Here is a 14000-nt window from a genome sequence, read left to right on the forward strand (position 1 = left end):
GAAGACACAGTGCAACAACTTTCTAATTATGGTTTTTAGAACAGGGTGCCCACATAAAAAAAATTATATACTTTTATTTTATGACACACTGTATTTTTACTCTGAAAAATTGTACAGAGTGAGTTTTGAACACAATTTTAGCATTTTTTAAATTACGTGTGGAACCATTTCTCTACAAGAAACAATTACAGAACACCCTGTATATTGTTATACTGGCTGGAATCAACAAGTGAAGAACAATTCACTGAAAGTTATTCCTAAATTTCAAAAAATCTTTAAAAGCAGTAACTTCTTCTACTTTAGTTTTTGAATTTATTTTAAAAAAGCCATAATTAAATATTAACAGTAGCTGAAAAAATTTAATAATAAGTAAAAGGGTTTATAAAAATTAGTTAATATAGATAATTAACATAATTGATTAAAGGAAAAAATAATGAATAGAAAACTTATTACCCAAGAGAGAGCAGGAATGTAAGTCGTACTGCATTGGAAGTGTATGATGGGGAAAGGTTAAAACCACTGCTTTAGAGTGCCATATACACCAAGATTTGGTGTGCTGACATTTAAGACAAAAGTCTGGTAGCTCTCCAGTACTTTCATACAGGGAATTTCTCAACAGTAGGATATTGGTTAACCCTCTCACACATTCTCAGTTATTGTTCATCACTCACATCAATGACACTTGGTGCTCTGCTGTCTTCAATAGAGGTTAATTGTTGTGGTCTAGTTACAGTAAATATGAAGAACACAAGCAAATAGATATTTCACCAACTGCCATGTTTCAGACCTTGATTTTCCGCTAACAGCCAATAATCGTCCTCTTTTTAATATAATAGCTTGTTCAATTTGTGACAGTAATGACATATACATTTTGAAAATGCTTGCAAAGATAATCGCCTATGATACTTTTAATAACTGTAACTTAAAAAAAAATTCGTAAAATAAGAACCCTATCAACAATACAGTTATGAAATGTAGGAGCTTTATTTTCAGAAACACAAACAAAATACAATAATAAATAGTGCTAGATTATCTCTGTCACTTACTTTAGAACCTCTAAGTCCACCTAACTGATCTTTATCATTAAGTCCCCAAACATACACTCGAGTAGACATAGCATTAATTTCATCTCCATTTTTTGGAAGAAAAGCTGCAACTCGAATTTTGGCATCATCATCAGATACCAAATATTGAAAATTACCACAAGTTTCTTCATCTTCTATCATTATATATCCAGTAACAGCCAAAGAACAGATCCTGCAGTTTTCTCCTCCATTATGACACTGTTTTATTGAAATCTGTACATACTGGAAATACTGGAAAGTACAAAACAAATTATTCTGAAGTGTAACCAAAATTGAAAACATAAATCTGAAAGAAAGTTTTTGCAATGAAGAAGGAAGTCTGTACAAAAAAATTTGACCCTAGAATACTAACTGAAATAAAAACCACATAACTATATTACTAACTTCATTTCTAAGATGCAAAGTTAGTATTCTAGGGTAAATACAGTAAAACTGTATACAGTAATTACAGGTAATACGGTAAATACTGTAATAAGTCGTCTCTCAAGTAATCGAAAAGTTGTGACGGCTTAAGCGAGGTGTCAGTTTCAATTGCAATGCTGTAAAAATTGTATAAATGAAAAATATTATAACAATTAAAATATGAATAAAAATCACAGCAAATTTATAAATTATATAAAAAAAATATTTTTTTTTAGTTTTAATGTGTTACATGTATTTAACTTATGTTTCAAAAGAGAGGTACACTTACAATTTATTCAAATTTTGTTTCAATTTAGATGGATCAGAGCAGCTGTTTTGGAAAGTTTTTTTTTCAGCACATTAATTTTACAACACATTTAATTTTAGTGCTTTATGCAACAGTAGTTCATGGTAAAAATCTAAGGTAATCTAGACTAGAAGGGGCAATGAGAAGAGTAATGCAGAGACATTAGAAGGCTTCCTCGACTTGGGAAAAATTGTCTGCTGGTTTGTCAACAAATATATATTTTGCTCAGATTTGAAGGCCCCCAAATAACTGGGGGCTCTTGGAAAATACCTCACTTGCCCCTGCAGAAATTAGGTTGTACTTGAAAACTTTCCAACATTTCAAAATCTTTTATTCATTTAATTGGCAGGTGAACAACTACTGTGTCAATTTTGTCATTTCAGCTTTTCCATTTAGTTACATAAGGCATTTATGGTTACTTTTGAACATATAGTAGTGCTGTTATCAGCCGCTGTGCAGTTGTGTGGGCATCGTGCTCGACTCTTGTAATGAGGATCTAGGTTCGAATCCCATTAAGGCATATTAAGGTGGTCAGATGAAGTTGTTTTTTTGTGGTTTTTCCAACTTTGAGGTGTGAATGTGAGCTGGTCTCCAATTTGAAAAAGTCTCTTCACATAGAGCAGGCAGACCTACAACACAGTACTTACATAAAACATGAAAGTTTAAGCATTTACCATCTTTAATTAAAAAATATGAAACAGATGGCAGCACTAGCAAGAGCAGAAAACATGCTCAACTTTAACAACGTAAATATGGACCATATACATACTCACACAACCGAAATATACAAATTCATTAGAAATTCTGCAGAGGAATGTGTATGAGATGCATGTACAGTTAAGTATTAGTAATAGTAGTAATGCTGTTATCAAGCCCTTTCTTTACATGGAGCCATAGAAATCATCTGTTTTTCAGTCTCTAACTTCTCCATAGTGATGAGTTAACCAAAATTTTAAACAAGTAAATGAAAGTTTAATGACATTGTTATCTATGAAAGCTGGACAGCACCAAAGAAAAATTACGACTTAATCAAAAGTGATGACTTATCGAGGTTTCACTGTAGTATGAAAATAGAATTAACAATTTTTTAAAATTTTCAACAAAATTATATTTAAAACAAAATAAACATGATTTAAAATTCAATTTGATAATCAAATCATAAATAAATGTGAGGGTGGTTGTAGTGACCTTTTATGAAAGATTACTGAGATGATAAGGACTATTGTGTAGATATAAAACTATGAAGGAAACTTGTTTTATGGTGCCAAAAATACATGGGGAAAAAAATTATGACTGCATAGAAATATAGTGAGGATATATGCATGCATGTACTTAGATTTGGTTGAAATTTTTGAGAATTTGCCAGGTAAAACCTTAGAAAATAACTAGGCATGGGGCCCATGATGCTATTAAGATGGCTCTGTGTACTGATGACCATCAATATATTTTTGTTCCTCGTATTTGTTCTTTTTTTATGACCAAAATTGACCCTTACTTTTAGAATGCCCCCGATACATGTTTTCTTTGAAAGAACCACTTCTTTATGGTTTGTGGGTTGATTTCATGCAAAGTAATTTTATTCTGGACCATATTCTGTATTTTAAACTTACAGGTTCATCTAGGGAAGAATACTAATAACTAATTCCAAAAATTCTAAGGCACAGGACACCTCAAACACTCCAAATTTAATTTAAATCAGAATATGTAGAAATTAATAAAGCAAATTGATATTTTACAAATTTAACCGGTTTTTAGTGATGGCTGCTTTATGAATGAAATCATTACCTTGCTTAGTATTGTAGCTTTATATAAACATTCATTAATTGTTCGTTAATACTACAAACTAAAAATGCAACACCTTCAACGTGTTGCAATGTATGTATGAAATTTTCTTCACAGAAAGTGAATATGTAGACAAGTAAATGATCACAAAATCAAGTCATAATATGCTTGAGTTCATATTTTACAAAGAAAATTTGACAAAATATAAGTATCTTGTAAGACCCTCTTTGTAGACCAATGCATGCAAGCTTGCAGTGAGTAGGGGAGACTGTTTCTATGATTTTTTGGGGTGTATCACCATATTTTAGTAAGAAGATGCTTTAAATCAGTGTTTCTTAACCTTTTTCAGCTCATGGCCCCCTATGGATCACATTTTTTTCTCGTGGCCCCCCTCTACCCTCATTCAAGAGTGAGATACTTTCTATTTTTTTTCTTACGAATGGAATTTCAATAAATCAGATCAATCTCTGGAATGCTGGCTAAGCACGGATTCAAAAATGGTGGATTATCATCCCTCCCAGGAGTCAAATTATATGGTAAAAAATGGTCTGTGTAAAATACGGCACGATCCAACGAACCTGCACGATAAATCGACCCTCCCAGCACATCAAATGTTGCTTTGGCAGCCCTCCATACTTAGCTGGAAATAACAGCTTACATATGAAAATCATAGTACCAAATCCCATATAGTGCAGTCCCCTCCCATTATAGACATGAAGACACGGATCATGCCCACATAGACCCAAGGGTTAAGATACCCCTGGTTCTATGGACGGATCTGATGAATTCTGAAAGCAGTAGTATTTTTCAACCATGCTTCACTTTTAAACCTTTTCTAATCACAGCTCTCTATAACTTCCTTAACCACCTGTCGTGGATCACCTTTCTTCTGATTTTCTCCCGTGGCCCCCTAGAATATCCCAGGACCGCAAGGGGGGCCATCTGGCCCCAGGTTGAGAACCACTGCTTTAAATTATTGAATTTGCTGACAGATTTTGATGGCATTCCAGCTCTTGGGCCCTGCATGGTCTAGAGATTTTCAATAGGCAAGAGTCTAGTATGCATTTTTCTCCCTAGCTCACGTCTTTCAAATTTCAGATCAGTAGCATTGTTCTTTCAAGATGTTGTATTTTTATTTTCTGGTAGTGGAAGTTTTAAATGTCTGCATGCATTGATGTAATCTTTAGTGGAAATCGAGAAAAAAAAAATTCCATGTTTACTTGCACATCCAGAGTGAATGCAGCCCAAACCATGAGAAAGACACTGGCTTGTGTTTGAATAAAGAAAGCCCAGCTTATTTATGTAAATGCTACCAGTAAGATGGTAAAAATTACACTGCACCCTCCCATCAATATGCCAATAATACTGTAAAAAATTTTCCCTGAACAGGTTAAACTTAGGCCATTAACAGATAGCCTTAACTAAATTTTTACAAAGATGATGTTATATAAATACACCATCACAACAGGCAAAATGCCCAACTAGGTGGCTGAGAAAAATATACCCATAACAAATATGGATGTCATATATTTCAAAAATACAGCAACCCAATTAAAAACGCAATTACAAACAATACACATGATAAAATATACATATTGTAATGTGATAATATTCTTAAACTTACTCAACTGAATTCTACAGAGAAACAATACTATAGCCAGGGGTGTCGGAAGTGTTTTCAACCCGTGGGTGCTCACACCGATGTACGGGGGAGGGGGGGGTCGTCCCCCTTCTCGGAAGGATATAAAAATTTGAAAATGTATTTGTAAAAAAAATATATTAGTTTTTTTCCTGTTTATATTTTTGTAGAAACACTGTATAACAGCGGTTCTCAACCAGTGCTCCAAGGAGCCCTTATGGTTCCATGTGCACTTCTCGGGAGCTCACGGTTGCTCCAGGGCAATAGTATAAATCAGAGAATCTGATAAATAGAAAGAGGTTTGTGTGCGGTGCTCCGTCGTTCAGAGTCCCTTTGGCGAATCAGTAAAGAGACTCGCAAATGTTTTCTCAGCTAGATAAAATGTATAGTTTTATCGTATATTTGTTTTCCGTATATTTTTATTTCGTATATTTGTCGCACCACTGTCATTTTCTCCACACGATTACTAATTAGACCAGGACCTACAATTTATTGCCGATTCCGAATAGCAGCCTATTTTTATACTCACCGAGAGGCTGGTGCGCTAACTCCTTGGTGTGGGACTTCTCCAGTGGAAATCTTTTTCTGTGGTCATATGGTCGTTTCTGTTGTTCCCCGTGTCAGGAATGTTTCTGACAAGGACAAATTGGGTATCGAACTCGTGACACCTCTAACGATCCTTATATGGTAATTTAGGGAAGTTACCGCTCCCAATCTAACAGAAATGAGTTTTCTGCGAGAATCATCAGTCCAATATAGTTTTACAGATAGTTTCACAGTCGAAACATTTTTTTCTTCTAAAAATACGAAAGAGATCTGGGCGATTAGCCTAGGCAAGTTTTCTTTCTTTCTCTTTTTGGTTTTTTGTTTAGTCATAACGAGCACTCTGACATTCGTCTGTGAGTGACATTTTCAAGTGGGGTGGTTATGGCGATTGTTATGCCTGGAAGGCAACGGCAGGTTTTGTTTGGTATGCTGGCAAGTTCCGCCAAATAAAAGACAACATGCACAGATGATAGTGGGGTGGGAAGAAGCACTGCGAAAATAACTAACCATATATTTGACCATGAAAGAACATAACAAAACATTTCCCATTGGGATTAGGAATTTTGTGTCTTTTTTTTCACAAACATCAAAATGAAAAGTCAACGTGAATGGAAGAACGACGAGATTTCTATTGGTGAACTTGGTGAATTGATTTGAGAATACAGAGCAAGGGGTACTTCTGTATTCCACGGACCCTTTGTGGTGGTCGCAGATATCCCCCCCCCTTATAGGATATTCATATTAATATTCTGATATTATACTGATATTAATATTCAGTATATGATAATTCAATGTATTCGAGTGTGGATGACATAAAGCATGACAAAAAAAAATAAAATAAAAACACACAAAAAATTTAGTACTCCAGCGTATGAACAGCCAGAATCAGTTCATTTGTTACGCAAAACTGTTTCCTGCATTACATTTGTATTCCAAATTTTTTATTGTATCCAAATTTGCATCCATTTTTTTCACAAATTATCTAATAAATTAATTAGAACAAATTCGGTATCAAAGTTAATTAAAAGAATAATGTTTTTGAAAATTGACCACCTGTATCTAACAATGAATATTTAATTCGGCAACACCCCGCCCTCCACACTGTATAACGGCACCCTGCCCTGACCTATCTCACGGCACACCTCTTCAGGAATCACTGCTCTACTCGGAACTGTTTAATTTCGAAAGTCAAAAATATCGCTTCAAATGATTGTAAATATCAACAAAGATGGCCCTTGCTCTTCCTCGGGTCATCACAAATAGATGGTTTAAAAAATTCGAAGAAAAGTATCTATAATATTTTTATTTTAATTCCTTCATCTTGAAATGCTATTTTTTTCAACGTTAGTAACGCAAGATTTTCTGTAAGATATTTCCTGTATCCCCTCCCGCCACCATGGCCTCCTACATGCTGCAGCAGGACTCACAGACCAGACTTTTCATGGGCCCCTGCAAAGAGAATTTGTTGTAAGGTGGAAAACTGGACTCCTGGGCTGGAGCCGTCAGCCCCGAATTCGGGGAACCATGATTCTCTTCACTCCCCAAGTAAATTCAAGTAATGAAATAAAATGCATGCTATTGCGATTCAGTTCTGAGCATCTGTCAGACCAGATATGGCCCGGGCTCAGTCTCTTCAGGGATATCAGCCCTTTGACTGTGTGAGCCATGCTGGGAAGTTCTGAGCATCTAGCAAGGACGTTTTAACAAATATTTTTCTTGCGTAATACAAGCGAAAAGACTAACTACTATGCTTACACACTGCTTGTTCCAAGAAATAGGAAGTTTAGTTTTTATTTTGCACTAAACATAGTATTTACATTTTGGGGGGGGGGGTAGGTACGAAAAATCCAGGTCTGGGATTCAGTGAAAGAAGCAAGCCTGGAGCGGCTTGATACCAAGGTGTGGGGTCCCAGCATCAAGGGCGGCTCCTGACTAAACTGTCAATAGTGTGAAACGTAGTTTTGGATCTCTTCTGGCGTAAAAGTAGTAAAATGACCCTAAGAACCCGCCATTGTATTTTTGAGCTAGATAAAATGCTTAAAAAAAATTGTTTCTCTCCTACAAATCATTTACAGTTTGAATTTTACTGATACATATATATAGGTGCTGGAACCTAGTGGCTGAGACCATTTTAGCTCCTTCCCCCAAATAAATTTTGTGAGGGGGGGAGGCTGTAAGTCCACACTCTGTCCCAAGAGGGATGTAAGCGTTTTACCCCGAAGGGTTGGACCACGCTGAGGGGGGGAGGCTGATCGTCAACAATTAATGAATATAAAATGCAACACAACATTTGCCCCTTCCCCAGTGTATGGGCTCGGGACCGGACGATTGACAACTTCCACTCCCCTCAATATTTTCTTCATGTTGGTGTCTCTGACTGACAAAATATTTTTTCCGAGTTTTTCTGCTAGAATTCTTCTGTTTTTATTTAGCACCAAAGCCGCCCCTGACCAGCATGAAACTTTTTGCTATCTATTAATATAAAGTTTTTTACATAAAGAATTTTAAATAGCAGTGGTTTTCCAAGTATTCTTCGAGGTTCCTAGGGGTGTCACTGTGAGTTTGTGACATTGATGCGTGTGTTTCGTGCTCTAAAATTTTTTTTGTTTCTCTGAACTGTTCTAGAAGGCCGCGGAGAAACGATGGCTAGGAAAACGAAGGTTGACAAACATTTGAGAACCACTTGATGCTGTATAAATGGAATTATTGCTTACCTAGTTGCTTCAAAAAGATGGTTCAAACACACATAAGTCTTATCTTTAACAGTTTAAAGTAAACGAACAGCATAAATGGCCAAGCCACTCTGTCAAGATCACATAAGCAAATTACCCCATATATCCGCCGGTATCAGTCATAAACAAGAAGACAAATTTTTCTAAAAAAAACAGCATTCTCTTCCGGCATTCACTTGGTCCTCTGAAAACATGTGCCTGGATCTACCCGTCAATGCAGAATTTCATTTATTGTAATAAAACACGTTTTTACCCCTGAGGCAAAGGAGGGACGCCTGCTGAGACACAATCTAGAAAAAAAAAAGGATGTGTACTCTTTCTATCTCTACAAAAATACCCTTCGTAGGTGCTTGACCATGCAATTAACTACTGGACACGTGTATAGATGAAACAAACCGACAGAATAAGACATGTATAGGGTGAAAAAAATGTTTTTTGTTAATTTTTTTACGAAAGCAATCAGTAAATGGTTTCCGTCCTAAACTGTGGGTGCTCAAGCAGCCATAGCACCCCCGATGCCACTGCTAAAACATATGGTGTCTGGATACCCTCCATCCCTTAGGCAAAAACCGTGAATCTTCGACACAAGCAAAAATTGTGAGAAAGAAGGGCGGGACCTCCTTATCGGCTTAATTTATCGGTGCCTTTAAAGGCTATATCAGTTGTTTTGAAACCCTGTCGTAGTTCTTTAATGGTTTTATCTTTCGGCAAGTCAATGATTTTTGGTCTTGGACAATTCAGAATTGGTTCAACTTTTTTTGATAAAGTTTGGTGCCTTGTTTGGAAACTGAGTGGCTTGAGAATGAAATCTCTGCAAGACCAAAGACTCATTTGGAAACATTAATTGTGAGGCCATAACTTATTGAGCCATTGAAAAACAGTGCTGAAGTGAACTTTATGATCAGTTTCACTGTCAATGAAAATCAAAATGTCATCTAAATCTAAATATATATATATATTTATAGACATATATATATATATCGACATAAAATTTCAGATCACCAAGAATCTCATTCATAGTCTGAATGATTGGGCAGCATTATGCAAGCCAAAATTCAGGTAAGAAAATTCAAATCCAGTTGAGAAAAATAACTTTTATCTTTTTAAAAATCCTGAATGTGAGAAATGGGGTACCTATCTGGGACAGTGCAGACATTGAGTTTGTGGTAGTCACCCACTGGACGAATACTGTCTGAGCTTTTTGACATGACATGTAATGGTCAGGACGATTTAGAAGGATGGCATATTCATTTATTTATGATAAATTGAAATTCTTCCTTAACAGCATCATAGAGCTTAGGATTTAATCGCCTGGGTTTGCTATGTATAAGTGCGCTGGTGGTTTTGATGTAATGTACAGTGTTATGCTGAACAGGCTTCACTTTGTGCAACACTTTTGTCAGTTCAGGAAATTTTGCCAAGATTTTGTGATATTCCAAAGTTTTAGAAATTACCTTGATGAAATATTTTTTTTTAAATACCGCCTTTGATTGGTATTGGTACGCTTGTAATGAGAAACTTCCACTGTAAACAACTTCTTAATCCAAAGTCCACATTGAGAACTTTGGTGCCATGTATCTCAGCATTATTGGCAGCAAACAATTCAAAAGGATCATGAACTATTTTTCTGAAAGGTTTTCTGAGTGGAATGCAAGAAACGTCTTACCCTGAATCAATTAAAAATCTCAAATGGGATCTTTTATCGAACACATAAAGGGGACATGTTTTTGTGGCTGGCTGTGTTGACATCACCGATATATTATAGTCAATGGCTGTGTTTAGTTTCCCTGTTCATTGGTTTGGAAAGTATATGGTTATTGACATCTGTCAGCATTGTTGCAGAATTTAGCATGGTAATAGCAAAAGCCAGTAGTTTGTGGTGGGGTAGTGAAACAGTGGTAAGGAGATCTGAACCTCCATCTAATATAGCTTGTTTCTCTTTTGCTCGACAAGAGATCAAGATTTTTTGATAAGAGAAGCAATTTCCGCTCTCATGACACTCATCTCTGTCAGGGGAAGGGAATATCGGGTTCTATGTTGTTGAAATGTAGCTGCGGGGTCCCTGTGGATTCCGCTTTCCCCATGGCATACATGCTATTGTTGTATGTGTCTTTACTGGCTTCGGCCATTTTGGCTAATGTATCTAAGCTCTCTAAGCTGACTGATAGGATTGCCTGTGTTTCTGATGGCATACATTGGAACCATAGAGTTTTTAGAAAATTGTAAATTACAGATTTTCTAGCCTAATCTCTCATTTCCCTTAATAGGTGTGAAGGTCTTTTGTCCCCAACTATAGTTTGGACAACAACTTGTGTACTTGACAAGTGTTACAATCAGAGAATTCTTTGATTAAACGTTGCTTAAAGGTCTCATGCTTGTTTGTTTCAGGAAAATAAATAAAATAGGATCTATAACTACAATCACATTATTGTATTTGGTAGCATCATTAGTTATGGCAGATATTGAAAACTAACTTTCTGCTTGAACGAACCCTAACTTTATATTCTTCTGCCATATAGGCAGTAGTTTCAAAGCAGCTTGAGAAATTTGTAAGCTTTCTGAGGATAGGTCAGGTGGCTAAGGGTTTGGAGAGTTATTGTTACACAACTGGAATACAGACTGATGCCAATCTGATTATATAACAAAAATATTTTTTATCCTGACCAAGCAAAATAAAGTGACTGAAAAGGTTTTGCACAAAAGAAACCCACTTTTCAGGTTTGTATCCATTAGAAAAAGATTAGTATTTCAAATACCTCACTCCACTCAGGAACTTACTGTTATAGAAACTAAGATTAGTTTTACAAATTACAAAGTTTTCATAATGTTATTTTAAATTTATTCACATATAAAATTACAAACCTGGGTTTGTTCATGAAGTAAGGTTACTACAGATTGAGTAGAATCAATGTTGATGGTTCTCAACTCTTTCATTGCTGTTGGAGATGGACCAGCACTAACTACAATCAGAGAAGGCATATAAGCCAAAGTACTTGTATCAAGCAACAATCGCAAATGATGAATAAGCACTCTTGGCTGCATCTCCATTCTGATCCAGTGCTTTGAAAAGAAAAAACATCTTAACAGAAGTTAGATAATGCAACAGAGCATGTAACAGATGTTGTAATAAAATAAAATGCAAACAATAATGAAATCAAATAATTCATATATTTGATATTGATCAATATATTATTAATTTCAAAAATTTCATTTATTAATGTTAACAATTGTGTACATGGCCACCCACAAGGGTGGGTCTCACCTCGCTGTGTATAAAAAAAAGTTTACACTAATCCTAGATGCATACCAGGAAAAAAAACAGGAGAACTTGGCTTTCCTTCTTCTGAAGGCATCTGATAACATTAATAATTTACACTAAAAAAATCACCGAAAGCTAAAGTAAGTTATTGGTGTTGCTACTTTCTGTATAAGACATGAAAGTGCAATGCGGAAAACTTCTTTACAGGGGCAATGCATCTTAGTGAATTTTGTGAATTTTTATAACAAATTGATTTAAAATTTTTTGTGGCAAATAAATGTATAAAAGCGCATTTTCTGATGGTATTAACAGTGTCAACGTACAAAAGATAACAGCAGCATAAATTTGATCACCCATAAGGATAATTAATAATAATTTGCCTCCTGATATAACGATAATCACTATAGAACAATATTTTTTCTTGGTCTGCATAATATCATTATATCGAAGTTGCACTGTATTAAAAATTTGCATTTTTGACAAAAGTGTTCATTCTATTGCTATTCAGTAGAACGTTTTATATTGAAGTTTAACTTCAGCACATTAAATATGAAATTTCAAATGTATAGTTATTTGAAAAAGCAAACATGAAAAAAATTCAAAATAATAATATGCATGTCTCTGTTTAACACTCGTTTTTTATAGAAGTTTCGGTGTTTCGTAAATGATAAAAATAAATCATTGCATGTATTTTTATGCGCACCTCTATAAAACGGGAACCTGTCTGGAACAGAAAATAATTTCAGTCTCTTAACCTTCTGTTTTATACAGGTTTCACTATAAATATTTGAAATTTTAATTGCTGAACACAAATGTTAATGTCAATTTAGTCCCTCAATGTGTATTGTTTTTTTTGCATTTAAAGTAAATGTTCATGTCCCCATGGAATGACAGAGGTTATTCAAAGTTCATGTGACATTTCTGATGAAGCTCAGTTTAGACACTCACACATTCAAATCCTGCTTCAGAAGGTTGATCCAGAAACGCCACAGCTTTGGGCTCAAAAGACAGCAGAAACAGATTTGACAACATTGTCATCTAGCGGTACCATCAAAAGCTGTTCATCATGCAACAGATCTCACATGCTACATGAGTGTAGAATATTCACATTCAGGTCAGTGGCTGAGGGCTGAGAGGGAGAAACTTCATTCACAACAAACAGTTATATTTCAACTGTTTTTTCAGCGCTCACAAGATGAATCAATGCTTCTCTTCATTCAGGTGTTTGCGATGTGATCAGCTGCATCATTCTAGTCTGCATGAAATTGTTACGTTATTGGATGGGATCTACTGAGTCTAATGTGCATGATCTCTCAGTGTTGCAATCAAATGTTTCAGCTAATGTTTCTTTCTGTGTTTACACACTGCTCAAGTATGCATCTTGGATACTTCAGGTAATCGCCACATTATCCATGCACTTCTCGACTCTGGTTCTTAGTGAAGCCTGTGTACAAGCATTGAAAATTCCCTGCAAAAATGCCCACTTTACTGTGAAAGGAGTGGCAGCTGTGGATACCAGTGCAACCACAGGGTTAGTGAACTTAATATTGTATATTCTACCTATGATAATAATTATTATATTGATATTGATTTGTATATCTTGAGAAAGTTAATGGCTCCATTGCCTGCTGAGTCTGTTTGTTTGGACAAACTGAATTCTCATACTGATTCTGTTAAATTAGCTGATTTTAACTTTGATAAGTGCAAAAATATTGGCATTACCATTGGAGCTGAGCATTTTTTCTCTTTAATAGGCCCAGGGCAAAAAATACGGGATAAAGAGAGTGTTTAGTTGGGTGCTATCAGGAAAGATTCCTACAAAATGTAATAAGGCTAATGGTAACTGTCAGTCTAATGCTAATTTGATATATCTTCATTCTGAATCGGATATCGATAAGACAATGAAACGCTTTTGGGAGTCTGAAGAGATCAAGGGTGCAAAATTATGGGAATATGAACTGTGCAAGGTAACTTACAGAACATCGTCAGCCCTTTTTCTAGAGATGACCTTGAACTTTGAGGAAAGCTTATCAGATATTGCTGACGTCATTAAGAACAGCACGTATGCTGACAATATATTATCTAATTGGGAGGATTTGACATGCCCTATAAACATTTGCTTGCAGCCGCAGCTTATCAGTAATTACAAAGAGCATGGCTTTCATCTCAGGAAATAGTGCTCAAATTCTTCCAAACTAATTGAGGGCGCGGTAGCCCAGGTCGATAAGATAATCGACTAAAGTACCAA

The 14000-nt window shown here is 35.6% G+C and overlaps 1 protein-coding gene across 1 annotated transcript in view; it reads right to left on the reverse strand.

The window, feature by feature from the left end:
• The window catches only part of HERC2 (E3 ubiquitin-protein ligase HERC2), a 645607-nt gene that overhangs the window by 253126 nt on the left and 378481 nt on the right, over positions 1-14000 (reverse strand). Inside the window, exons 50-51 of the mRNA XM_089238586.1 lie at positions 11356-11553; positions 1047-1316 (exon numbers count right to left, since the gene is read on the reverse strand). Coding sequence (XP_089094712.1) covers positions 1047-1316; positions 11356-11553 — 468 coding nt within the window. The remainder of the gene's footprint in view (positions 1-1046; positions 1317-11355; positions 11554-14000) is intronic.

This window comes from Pholcus phalangioides, unplaced genomic scaffold (assembly GCF_987345545.1).
Source record: "Pholcus phalangioides strain wild (caught in Gottingen) unplaced genomic scaffold, Ppha-v1.0 ptg000011l_1, whole genome shotgun sequence".
Lineage (NCBI taxonomy): Eukaryota > Metazoa > Arthropoda > Arachnida > Araneae > Pholcidae > Pholcus > Pholcus phalangioides.